At 40.6% G+C, this 13,856-nt stretch overlaps 1 protein-coding gene across 13 annotated transcripts in view; it reads left to right on the plus strand.

The window, feature by feature from the left end:
• LOC126966245 (general transcription factor IIH subunit 2) overlaps positions 1-13,856 on the plus strand; it is a 44,576-nt gene that overhangs the window by 30,270 nt on the left and 450 nt on the right. For 2 of the 13 annotated variants that reach the window (XM_050810210.1, XM_050810219.1), the window contains 6 exons: positions 2,199-2,338; positions 2,464-2,626; positions 8,244-8,342; positions 9,316-9,488; positions 10,542-10,673; positions 12,776-12,884. The exons of 1 other annotated variant lie outside the window; for it this stretch is intronic. In XM_050810210.1, the coding sequence (XP_050666167.1) occupies positions 2,199-2,338; positions 2,464-2,626; positions 8,244-8,342; positions 9,316-9,488; positions 10,542-10,673; positions 12,776-12,884 (816 nt within the window). Of the gene's footprint in view, positions 1-199; positions 343-517; positions 651-905; positions 1,119-2,198; positions 2,339-2,463; positions 2,627-8,243; positions 8,343-9,315; positions 9,489-10,541; positions 10,674-12,775; positions 12,885-13,856 lie in introns of those variants that run through there. 10 more of the 13 variants (XM_050810214.1, XM_050810220.1, XM_050810207.1 and 7 more) reach the window with 9 other exon arrangements.

A 13,856-nucleotide genomic window follows, 5' to 3' on the forward strand; every position in this document is an offset into this window, starting at 1 on the left:
GTGACAACAGCCCGACACTTTTATGTTTTGACTTTTGAGCTCTTCTCGTTACTCGTTTTAACCACAGAGTACTTTCAGTTATAGTTGAAAGTTGGAATCAAATCTCTTAGTAGTCTGTGGTTCTGTTTGGGTTCTATTGTCTGTGATCAGTCATCTGCGCAGATGACAGATCACAGAAGTGACAGAACATTACCTAACTAACGACAACGAGGTCATCTGTGCTCGCTGCTCGTTCGTACTGAACGTAGTGTTTAAAATAATTATTAAATACTCATTGGTTCGTACTGCAGAGTGCAGAGTAACAGGCATTAGGCAAAGAGTATACCTAAGTGTTTTGTGCAGGTAATTCGGTTCATAGCTTTTAAATTTTAATATGTACATTAATGGCAATAAATATAATCTAGGAGTAATGGTCTTATTTGATATTTAATCGTGCTATTTGTTATCAATTTACTATTAGGAATTAATTATGTACTACTTTTTAAGTTAATTTTATAGGCATATTATTTTCTTACAGAAAGTTGCCTTTAAAAATATATTGTTACGTTTGTTACAACTTAAAAAAATATTTAAAAGAATAAATGAGTAATGGCAGACGATGAACAGGATCCTAAAGAATATCGTTGGGAAACAGGCTATGAAAAAACTTGGTATGTAAAGATTGTATTTATAGGTATAGGACTATAAATACATAATTTTTCATTTTCATATATTACAATTGAAATATCTAAATGAGTTTATAATTTTTAACTATTAATATTTTGCCAAATTGAAGGCATGCACAGAATTACTGAATACACAGCACAGCTAACAAATGAATGCAAATAACAATTAAAGTTAATAATGAACTGATAATGTTTTTTTTTTAATTTAAGTTTTATCTAGTTTTCGTTTGTATCGAACAGGGAGGCAATAAAAGAAGATGAAGATGGCTTGGTTGAAGGGTTGGTGGCGGAGTTTGCTCAAAAAGCTGCTAAAAGAGCAGCAGTGGCTCGGCGAGTTCCAATTCGGCTAGGAATGATGAGACACCTCCTTGTTGCAATAGATTGTTCCGAGGCTATGTCATCACAGGACTTGAAACCTACTAGATTCATGTGTACATTGAAAGTATGCATCTGGTAAAATATGTTTGCTATACATGCTGTACATATATATTATCAGTATTTTACCAATAACAGTCACAGTAATGATGTAGAAGAAGCAACATATGAAATAGTATCACTTCATTTCTGGCAGTCAAAAACTTTATCTCTTTATTCCCTTCAACTTATTTCAGTATTACATTAGAAATATCTAGTGCTTATTTTTTGATCTTTTGAGGTTAAATAAAAAAAAGCTTGTTAGTTAAACCCGTCATACACCCATTAATGCAATCAAATGAGAATATAAAAGGATACATTGAACTAGAATTATGTTAAATGAGTTCTAAACATTTCTTGTAAGTTCATCAGTACAGCACACTATGTATAAGTGTAAAGCAATTCACCGATTTTCACACAAGCATCCTTTTTGAGTCTGCCATTTATATTGCCCTTCTTGGGTATACCCAAATTGTTATGTACTGTCTTCATCAGGCCTATAGGCCTGATGAAGACAGTACATAACAACAGTCATTAATACAAATAAAAATTATATTTTTTTTCTTAGCTATGTAAATAATGGTAATTATAAGTAATATTTATTATAATAGATGTAATCATGGATATAACTGTAAGAAAGTAATTTAATTGTAGATTGGAAATAAATAGGTTTTATTATTATTATTTATATTGTCAATAACACTTCAACACTAGTATAAACTTCACACACAATTTTATTTTTGTTGTGAAGTCAAAGTTGCGAAAAATATTATGAATGTTTGTTGAACAAGTTGTTCCTTCAAGCACCTTCCCACATCTTCAATTCTATAATTCAAATTTAATTTGTGTATTTAATTTATTTATGTGAGATCACAGCAAATTATCAACATTCAATTGAATTAGGAAATCAGGGATCAGGAGAGATAATTAAATGGGTGCCTTGCTATTGCCTCACCAATACCCGTTATGGATTCCATTGTGGAAAGTCTAAACTCCACAATGGATGGTCAACTTTTGTTGTCTGTTGTTTTTCATATTAAATATCTAGAATGTGTTATATCTATTTGTATGTTTGTGTAACTAATAGCTATCAGAATCCATTACTTTGTATTGTTCCAGTTACTAGAAAAATTTATTGAAGAATTCTTTGATCAGAACCCATTGAGTCAACTAGGACTGATAGGATTGAAAAATAAAAGGGCAGAGAAACTTACAGAGCTCTCGGGAAACATTAGAAAACATGTTAAAACAGTGCAAGGGTAAAATTGGTAATTTAATAAAATTAAGAACTCTAAGTTATTACCTTTGAAAGTAAGCTTTATAAATATAGTTAACCCTTATATTCTATTCTAGTTATTTCATTTGTTTTTGTGTTGTATTGCAGCTTAACAAATCTGGCATTAACTGGGGAACCATCACTGCAGAATACGTTAGAGTTGGCAGATAAAGTGCTAAAGCCACTTCCAGGACATGCCTCAAGAGAACTTCTTGTTCTGTTTGCGTCTCTCACTACTTGCGATCCAGGAGATATAACAACAACTATTCAGGTAAAGTAAGATAACATGTAAATGAATGTCTGCATTTATTACCTAAGTTACACTGAAAATGTTTACAAAATGAAAAACGGCTTTATGTAGAAAGCTGCCAATACTTTTGTGTTTCGAAGTAATCTCCGTTCCTCTCTACACATCATCGGATTTGATGCAACCACTGAGAAAAGCAGTGGGCCCATTCTTCCTTAGCCCATTCTTTCTAGGGGTCTCTTCTATGGCATTTTCGTACGCTTTCACCGCATCTTCGAGGCTCGTAAAGCGAATACCTCGAGTTTTATCTTTAGTTGTTGGGAATAAATAAAAGTAGCAGAGCGCCAGGTCAGGACTGTATGGCGGATGACTCATTTTCTCGACACCTGCCATATTCAAATATTCAACAGTCCGATTTGCCGAGTGTGCTGAAGCATTGTCGTGGTGAAGGAGGATCCTACTTTGAGGGCGCTGCTGTCGAATTTTTTCCTAGAGAACAGGCAAACAGCGATTGACATAGCAGTCTGCAGTAAATGTGCTTCCGATTTCTACCACAACTGTCGCGAAATGACCTTTCCGACCAAATAATGACGCAATCATCTTTTTTCCTTGACTTCTTCCTTTCCTTGAGTTGGCCGATCCTCGAAAGGAAACACCCACTGAGCTGATTATCTTTTGGTTTCGGGTTCGTAGCAATATATCCAGCTTTCATCACCTGTTACGATGTCAAATACAGTATTTGAGTCACCGCCGTTGAACTTGTCTAACATTTGGCGACACCAGTCCAAGGTGTTTCTGGTCATGGGTTAAAGTATGGAGAATCCATCTGGTACAAAGCTTCCTGACGCATAAATGTTCGTGTAATATTTTTTGAACTTGACTCATACCAATGCCTAGGCTTGCCCGTATCTCCTGATAGGTCACTCTCTTATCTTCCTCTATCATGAGTCGCACAGCACTGATGTTATCTTCAGTAGTCGCTGTTAAAGGACGTCCCTCACGCGGATCATCATTGAGATTGCTACGTCCACGCTTAAGCTCGTTAAACCAATTGTAAATAGTGGCACGAGATGGGGCTTCATTATCAAATCGCAGCCTATCATAGCATTGTTGTTGAGTAAGCCCACAACGAAAGTCATAATAAATCATTAACGGAAAATTTTCTCGCGTTAGGTTCATTTTAACGTGTAACAAGAGTTTTAAATTTGCCGCCAATTCACAAAAGTTTTCATTAGCAATGTTTCTAACTGGCCAGTTCTAAATATTTTCAGTGTTACCCACGTATCTTGAAATTTTGCATTCTTATCCTGCAAATTCATGTACAAATGCAAACATTAATTATAATACTATTCTTACATAAATAGTTTGTGGCTCTTTCAATTTTAGGAGTGGTAGTGCCATGTTGGGTCCTCATGGACACAACCGAATTGGGCCGGCACGCCCGGAGAAATACCACTCCACCACTCGAAACTATGCCGCTGTGTTTCGTCCGGTGAGTGGGGTATCCGGAGGCCTACACCCCCCCTCCCGAATACAAATGGCAGCACAGACTAAAAAGAGACTACTCCAGGACGGTACCAGGCTATTCAGCCCTGGAGAATCCGTCCCTGGGCGTCCACAATTAGGGCCTGTACCTAACAGTGGTTGCCCAGGCTGCCCCGCGTATTCTGGAGGGGGCAAATCTGCGCTGACTCGGGGCAGACTGAGCAGGAGGCTCAAACCACCCTCCACACTAGCTGTGGACTTTTGCAACATCAGGGGGCTTCGATCAAATTTAAATGCCGTCCACTTTCACCTGGAGACGGCGAAGCCGGCCCTGCTCTTTTTAACCGAGACACAGATATCCTCCCTGGCTGATTCATCTTACCTTTCCTACCCGGGGTATAATTTGGAACACTCCTTTATACCACGGGCTGGCGTGTGCGTTTACGTCAGGGAGGATGTCTGTTCTCGACGCCTGAGTTTTCTTGAAGGACAGGACCTATCCATCATCTGGCTGCGTGTAGACTGCGATGACCATCCGCGAATCCACGCATGCCTGTATAGGTCCCATAGCGGTAACGCAGAGACTGACCGGCTCCTCGAACACATCCAAATGGCTACAGATTCCGTGTTGGAGCAGATCCCCACTGCAGAAATCGTGTTTCTTGGCGATTTTAACGCCCACCACGCCGAATGGCTAGGCTCACGTACCACCGATCATGCAGGGAGATCTGTTCACGACTTCGCCTTAGCATATGGTCTGACGCAACTGGTTATTGCGCCAACGCGAATCCCAGATGTGCAAGATCATACACCTTCACTGTTGGACCTTCTGTTGACCTCACATCCGGACGGCTACCTAGTTTCCGTTGACCCTCCTCTGGGATCGTCGGACCACTGCTTGTTCCAGAGCACCGTGCCGATCACGCGCCTAACACGGCCCCGCTTCTTAGGCTGTCGCCGCGTGTGGCACTATAGGTCAGCAGAGTGGGACGAGATGCGGTGCTTTTTTGCATCCTACCCGTGGAGGCAGATCTGTTTTTCGCTGGGAGATCCAGATGCCGCTGCTGACGCTGTTGCTGATGTGGTACTGCAAGGTATGGAACTCTTCATTCCATCCTCCTCTGTGCCTATCGGTGGCAGGTCCTAACCATGGTTTGACCGCTCCTGCAAAATGGCCTCTCGCCGAAAGCAGGAGTGCTGTCAGGCTTGGGTCAATGCGCTGGTATCTAAGGATGTGAATTCTAGCGAACTTAAAAAACACTTCAATCATGCCTCCAGGTCCTTCAAAAGAGTTTTTGCTGACGCGAAGTCGAAGCACGTTGGCAGAATTGGCGAGAGACTTGCACGCCTTCCCTCGGGAACTCGTGCGTTCTGGTAGCTCGCCAAGGCTGTCCAAGGAAACTTCTGCCAGCCAGCCATTCCGCCACTGCACAGGGATGATGACTCGCTGGCCCATGACGCGAAAGAGAAAGCTGATCTCCTGGGCTCCCTCTTCGCGTCCAACTCGACTCTGAATGATCAAGGTGCACCACCACCGCATATTCCGCGGTGCGATTCTTATATGCCGGAGGTAAAAATCCGGCATAGTGCCGTGCTTAAGGCGCTTCTCACCTTGGACATTCACAAATCGAGCGGGCCCGATGGCATTCCCCCGATAGTGCTGCGGACATGTGCTCCAGAACTGGCGCCGGTCCTTACCCGTCTTTTCCGGCTCTCCTACTCATCAGGCGTAGTCCCGAAATGATGGAAGGCGGCATTAGTGCACCCGATCCCTAAGAAAGGTGTACGCTCAGATCCGTCCAACTACCGCCCCATTGCCATTACCTCCATTTTCTCCAAAGTAATGGAGTCGATCATCAACCGCCAGCTCTTGGGATACCTAGAGGGGCACCAGCTGATCAGCGACTGCCAGTACGGTTTCCGTCAGGGTCGCTCAGCTGGTAATCTTCTTGCATACCTCACCCATAAATGGGCGCAAGCGGTTGAGTCGAAGGGAGAGGCGTTGGCGGTGAGTTTGGACATAGCGAAGGCCTTCGATCGGGTGTGGCATAAAGCGCTTATAGCGAAACTACCATCCTATAGGCTTCCCGAGAACTTGTGCAAATGGGTCACTAGCTTTTTGGCTGATCGGAGCATCAAGGTTGTTATCAACGGTGCATGCTCCGACTTAAAACCCATAAACGCTGGTGTCCCGCAAGGCTGCGTTCTATCCCCTACGCTGTTTCTTCTGCATATCAATGATATGCTGCAAATCAGCAATATTCATTGCTATGCAGACGACAGCACAGGGTTCCTACACCGGCCGTGCCAACATGTCCCGGGATAGCGTCGACGAGAACCGGAACAAACTTGTGTCTGAAATCGAGACTATGCTTTGCAAAGTCTCGGAATGGGGCCGACATAATTTAGTCCAATTCAAACCCAAGAAGACACAAGTTTGTGCGTTCACCAATTAAAAGTCTCCCTTTGTCGTATCCCCTCGATTCGAGATCACTCCTCTAACTACCACAGCCTGTATTGGCATACTTGGCGTCGATATATCGAGTGACGTTCAGTTCCGTGGTCACTTGGAAGAGAAGGCCAAACTGGCCTCTAAAAAGCTTGGTGTAGTCAGTAAGGCGAAACAGTACTTCACTAAAAGCCACCGCCTACAACTTTATTAGGCGTAAATTCGGCCTCACATGTTCTCACCTCTGGGCGGGTGCTCCCCAGTACCAGCTTCTTCCATTTGACCGCATACAACGAATAGCGGCTCGAATCATCGACGATCAAGTCATCTCCGATCGGCTTGATTCTCTAGCATTGCGTAGAGATGTGGGTTCTCTCTGCATCTTCTACCGCATTTATCACGGGGAGTGCTCAGAGGAGCTGTTCCACCATCGGACATTACGTGCAAAGTACCATCCGCATCACGTAGACGTCTGGCATTCCACAACCGCGCGTTTTGTTCGAAATTTCTTGCCTCGCACAGCCACTTTGTGGAATCGACTACCGGCAGCGGTCTTCCCGAACAGATACGACTTAGGGACCTTCAAGAAAATAGCATACTCCCACCTTAAAGGCCGGCAACGCATTTCTTGACACACCTGTTGTTGCGGATGTCCATGGGCGGTTGCCTCACCTCTCCCCATCCCGTGAGCCTCTTGCCCGTTTGCCCCCTCTCATATAAAAAATAAATAAAAAAAAATCTATATTATGCTTTTATTAATTGTGATGTAATACACTATTACAGCTTATGAGCTCGCAAAATAAACTCCTTTGCAAAAAAAAATGGGCACTTTTGATTTATTCAAGTACTTTTAGTTTTAACAGTTGTAAAATAACTGCTGCAATTCTTTGTGGCATGCTTTGGATGATATCTTTTATGAGTTCTTGGGGAATAAGCTCCCATTCGGAATAGCAATTATAAGCTCTCGGATGTTCTGTGTGGCTGGGTCACCACCTCTTTAACACGTCGTTTTAGAAAGTCCCAAAGATGCTCAGTGGGATTAATGTTGAGACTTCGTGTTGCCCAATCTAAACGGTCTACGTATCCCGACTTTACTTAAATAAGCGTTTGTGTCGCGCGCTCGGCGTGCTCGAGCAATGTCGTCCATAACCACAGCAACATTTCCTGGAATAGCTAACGCTGGTTGTACAAGAACAATAAGGACTTCCGTGATGTAGCGTTGCGAGAGCGCCATTTTCTACGAAAACTAACTCTGTATGATCTTCAGAAGTTATGCTAGCCCAAAACATAACTGAGCTCCCATCATGCAGCATAATTTCTTAAAACATATCTATCTAACGCTTTCTTGTTCTTCTTAGCACTTTATAATGTCGGTCCTCGCCAAATAAAGAGATTCTGGCTTTATCAGATAATAATACCTTGCTCTATTCTACATCTGTCCATGTCTACAGATTATTTTAGGACCCCTAGCTGGTTATTGACTGTGTATATAGACTTCTAGTCTCCTACTAGCAGTCCATACGCTCACACTCACATTTCTGACATCTTCAAGATTGATTTTGATGTAGGTAGACTTCGTAAAGTGTGAATCATATCGATCATCCCCAAAACAAAATTTGTAATTGGTATATTCAAATTAAAAATCTTTTAATTGGGTACTTTTAATGATTAAAAATTTGTAATGCTATAAAAAATATTTTATTTCAGACTTTAAAAACAGATGGTATCAGATGCTCTGTTATTGGACTCGCTGCAGAAGTAAGAATATGTAAGAAATTATGCCAAGATACAGGAGGAGAATATGGGGTATGTAATTGTGACTTACCCAATATAATTTTACATTTTATAATAATAATTCAGTAAATAATTTACTAAATAAACTTTGCAGTTATTTCTTAACTTTAACCTTTGCTTGTCGATGACCTAATGTGTGTGTAGTTTATATTATTATATAACAGGCTCTACCCACTGCCAATTTGCAGGGCTCAAGTGTTGTGTTTTATACCCATCCTGTTATTACATACTGAATGGATGTGATTAAACACAAGCTAATGAAGTATCATAGGTATTGATTTAATTTATGTGATTTGACTCCGCTCCACACCTCTGAGGCAAAAATGGCGCTAACCTTAATAATGATGATATGACCAATACTATCTTGACTCATTTCAACCGCACTCTCCCTGAAAACGTGCTTTGGAAAGGTCATGAAACGTCGGGTTAGCTAAAATATTAATAAAAATTTAATATTTACGCAAGACCTAATATAAAAATACAGTTACAATTACATACAACACAGTTACGGAGATAATAATCAATGAAAGTAAGATAGTGACATATTTTTCATTGATAAATAGGTAAGAATTCACAATTTGAAGCTCTTAGTATGCATCGTTGCCAATTTTTTCGTTTTTTTTTATGGAAATATGTGATGAGACGAGCACGACGTTCAGATGATAATTGATACGCCCTACCCATTACACTGCAGTGCCGTTCAGGATTCTTGAAAAACCCAAAAATTCTGAGTGGCACTACAATTGCGCTCGTCACCTTGAGACATAACATGTCAAGTCTCATTTGCCCAGTAATTTCACTAGCTACGGCGCCCTTCAGGCCGAAATACAGTAATGTTTACACATTACTGCTTCACGGCAGAAAAAGGCGCCGTTGTGGTGCTCATAATCTAGCCGGCATCTTGTGCAAAGGAGCCTCCCACAATACCTTAGAGTTGTGGGAATTCAACATAAAAACGTTGAATAGATTGTGTGTACTTTTCCAGGTGGTGTTGGACGACGTGCACTATCGCTCGCTGCTGCTGGAGCACACGTCGCCGCCGCCCCGTGCGCGCGCTCTGGACGCGGGGCTCGTCAAGATGGGGTTCCCCCACACCCAGCCTCCCTCGACCGAGGCAGACGCCACCAACACCGACCCGCCGATCACAGTGTGCATGTGGTTAGTCCTACCGATGGTCACAAGATTTTTTGTTTCAGCTTACGACAGGAGTCTTGCTTTGATATATTTTCTGTGTAAGGTTACCAATGTTTCCTAATAAATTTAGAGTGACTGATTTTAGAGGAGGTATTTTGAAAAACCCAAAAATTCTGAGCAAATTCAATTATCGAAACCCAAATCAGTCCGTCCGTCTGTCTGTCAAGACTCTTTATCTCGGCAACGCTTATCGAGTTGAAATTAAAACGATACGTTATTAAAATCTACAGTCTCTTGAAACTGTGAAAAATCAGACTTCTAGAATATAAGGCCGTTTATGCCGCATAAAACGTATATATCGACGCTCTCGAGAGAATCAACATTTATTGGGTATTATCCGTTGACCTATGCAAACTTTATATTTGTAATTATATATGTGACCAGTGGTAAGTGACCCTGCCTACTCAGCTGGAGGTCCCGGGTTTGAGTCCCGGTAGGTGCAGACATCTGCGAGTCATGGATGTGTTAATGTATGTTTAAGTATGTAGGTATATGATATTAAATATATCGTTGTCTTTCACGCATAGTACAAGCAGAGTTTGGGGATAATTTGTGTAAAAGTGTGTCAATATTATTATTATTAGAGAGAATGGGATGTTGCTATGCCAACTTACGGCCGTTCCCAATATTCAGTCTATCTCCGGTTGTGGCCTACTTGAGATAAAAATCGTAACTACCGTCGACTTTTCTGTCCCAATAAACTTATCGACGGTAACTCGCCTTATCCGTACACGCTGCCTGTCAATGGGAGGACGTACAGCTTACCAGCGATAGAAGTTTGTATGGAATTGCAATTCACGCGTCCCAATATAAGGCGATAAAAATAACTTATCGGATATATTGGGACAGCTCCAGATTATTGACAGTAGAAGGTAGTAATTTATCTCTATGTGTAGATAGTATATTGGGAACGGCCGTTATAGACTGACAGGCATGAAAACTCCCATATTAAACATTTTATTGAGATAAAACCTTTCGGGCATCTACTAGTATAATATAAATGTTATGTCGGTGCAGCCACGTGGAGGAGGGCGAGGGTGTCGGAGGAGACGGCCACCTGTGTCCGCAGTGCCGCAGCAAGTACTGCTCGCTGCCGGTGCAGTGCCGCACGTGCGGCCTGACGCTGGCGTCCGCGCCGCATCTCGCCAGGTACACACGTACAGAGTGGCGCTGCAATGGCGACATTAAATAAACACACGGGTAGAACTACTTAACCGTTATCATACAAAATATTCAAAAATCTAATACATAATTAACCTAAATAAATAAATTTTTCATTATATTATATCGGAACAACCTGTAAGAAGTCTAACATCGTAAGCACTGACATTTACTTAGTGCCGTCTTATGCGACCACGTAAGGGCAAAGAATATATAATAAATAGTACAAGTACAGTAGTCTCACTCCGCTAAATCAATTACAGAAATAGGGATTCTTGCGGTCATACAATAAGGTGTAATTCAGATCGCACAGCGCTATTAACCTACATTTTTATTCACCTGGAAGTTGCCTCTCTGTCTCTATCGGGTGACTCTTACCTGTTCTGACAACATTAGGGTTGACTTCTTTTACTAAACCTGTACCTACCTTGTTTATGGTCATCTTATAAAAATAAGTCAGTTATTTCTATAATATAAATAGGTATTTAACCGTAATTTTAAATCAATATTCTTTCGTTGTCTAACCTAAATAAGTATATGGTACAAAATGCAGAGGATAGGTCCTGCCGAAAGCTTAAACTTCCGCGCGTGCGTCACTGCTAGCTGGTAAGTCCCTACTGGCTGCTTTCCTTAAAATTTTGTTTCCCCTTAATATCTCACTTGTTTCTTTGAAGATTTCAATTATTTACTTTAATTTGAGAAATATTTTTTTGAGGTTTGATAGCTCTACCTGTGTGTGTGTGTTCATTTAATATACGGCCACGCCATATATATTATGTTGGCGTCGTCTGAAGTTTTAATTTATTTTGATAAATATCTATGACGGCTGAGACAAACAAATTAAGTATAACCTTCTACGACATTAAATAGACTCGACCGATCTTGTTGAAAATTTGTATATCATTATAGTAACATATTATTGTAACTGAAATTTTGTATGTGAATCTTATAGTACTATTTTTTTTATGATAAGTTACGAGACGAGCAGGCCGTTGAGCTGATGGTAATTGCTTACAATGAAGTGCCTCTCAGGATTCTTGAAAAACCCAAAAATTCTGAGCGGCATTACAATTGCGCTCGTCACCTTGAGACTTTAGATGCTAAGCCTCATTTGCTCAGTAATTTCACTAGCTATGGCGCCCTTCAGACCGAATGTAATTAACACAGTAATAGTAATGTTCACACATTACTGCTTTATCGCAGAAATAGGCGCCGTTGTGGTACCCATAATCTAGCTGGCATTCTGTCCGAAGGAGTCTTCCACTGGTAAAATAACTGTAAGCAGAAATGGTCGAACATTAATTAAGTGTTCGAATTAGGGTCGATGCATTTGGATTGCGGTATAACGGTAACGGTATTAGCTCTATATATTTTTGAAATAATATTTATATTTTTAACAAAGAAGCAGGTTATATAAATCATCTATTTTTTACTGTTGATTTTTATATGGATGGGATTGGCTTTATCATAAAATACTATCACCACTAACAAAAAAAGCGGGGATCATATACATATTATATTCTATCCATTCCGTGTTATACTCGCAATGGAAGTGCAGAGATTGCGGTGTATTATTTCGTACTTGAGACATAAAAAGGAAGAAGAAATAGAGAATTTTGGGTTCGTCCTATTCCTTCAGAACGATTCTTAAAGGGTATACATATTAAACATTCAGTTCTAAAACTATATCCAAATAAATTAGTACACTTTATCCCACAATTTTCTTTTTAAACTATCATGATACTCTGCCAAAGATGTATCATTCAGTGCTGAACTATTTTCTATTTCTTGAATCAACATCGATACATCGATACACGTCAATCACTAGCAAGTGTAGACTACAGACTAAAGTGAGCATCGTCTGCGTTAGCGTGTGTTAACGCGAACGTTAATATTTTTGGCAGACTTTTTGTACGGCGCCGTGCGGTCTGTCGAATCTACGATGATATTTTGTGTGTCAGACTTTTTGCGCGTCGTATGCGTTACTGCATATAATTCTATGTTTTATTACCACAGACTAAAAAGTGCGTCATAGATTCTACTATGTATGAAACATCATAACCATAATTAAGTATAATTATAATTTTCAGGTCGTACCATCACTTATTCCCAGTTGAGCCGTTTGAGGAGTTGAAGAATGAGGGACAGAGTCAACATTGTTTTGCTTGCACGAGGTCGTTTACGGACCTAGATAAGCAGGTGAGTACCAAAACTTTAAGTGTTACATCTTGGATAATGGTGCCTATTGGACCGTGCCCTGCTTAAGATGAATCCGCAGTCAGTTTGCATCTAGTGACTCCTAGCGATTGCAAGGCCTACTCAACGCCATCTAACCAAACAATTTTATGTCTAATGCGCGTATCCTTGGAATTATATCAGGCAGATTAGATATTACATAAAAATTAACTTAATTTTTTGAGTGTGTAATACTAACATTCATTCATTCTTTGAATCTCTGTAACTTAATTAATACTATTATTGGGTTCTACGAGCCTCCGCAATACTCAGAATTCTTCAATCCGGGCAACATACTATCCCGGCCAATGCAACCTATGTTGTCTCAAGCTGTATAGTCTTTACAGATCGGATTCACCGTACAATAGTTTAACTCGTGGTTAAACACTTACTATCATATTAATAAAAGCAATGTAAAGTTACTCCGAGTTCAAAATTACTTCTCCCTTTCATGTAATTCTGTAGTGACCAAGGTAAGATAAAGACAAAAAGTTTTAAATTTGGAATAATTTTACTTTGCGTTAATTATTAACACAGATATACCATTGCGTCTATCTTTGAAAGGTCTGCAAAGTTTACAGACTTCTGTTTGCCTGCAGTTTCCAAAAATAATATTAATAAAAAAAACAAAGTGGGCGAAGCGAAACAAGTATGTAAGGATCGTAGCAAGTGTAAGGAAGTGGTCTCTACCCACACCTACGAGAAAGAGGCGTGATTATATGTATGTATGTAAGTGGAAGAAAGTTCCTGGAAAACCGCACTGAGAACCGCCACACAACCAGATGGTGGGGATGAAATCCTAATTTGTGACGTGTCGTGCGAAGGTGGAATTCCGTGGCAGGAATTAGGTCAAATATCTCTTCGGAACACTCCCCGTAATAGATGCCGTAGAAAACACACAATGAAGCGACGTCTCTGCGGAAGTCATAGTGATCG

Source organism: Leptidea sinapis, chromosome 9, assembly GCF_905404315.1.
Source record: "Leptidea sinapis chromosome 9, ilLepSina1.1, whole genome shotgun sequence".
Classification (NCBI taxonomy): domain Eukaryota; kingdom Metazoa; phylum Arthropoda; class Insecta; order Lepidoptera; family Pieridae; genus Leptidea; species Leptidea sinapis.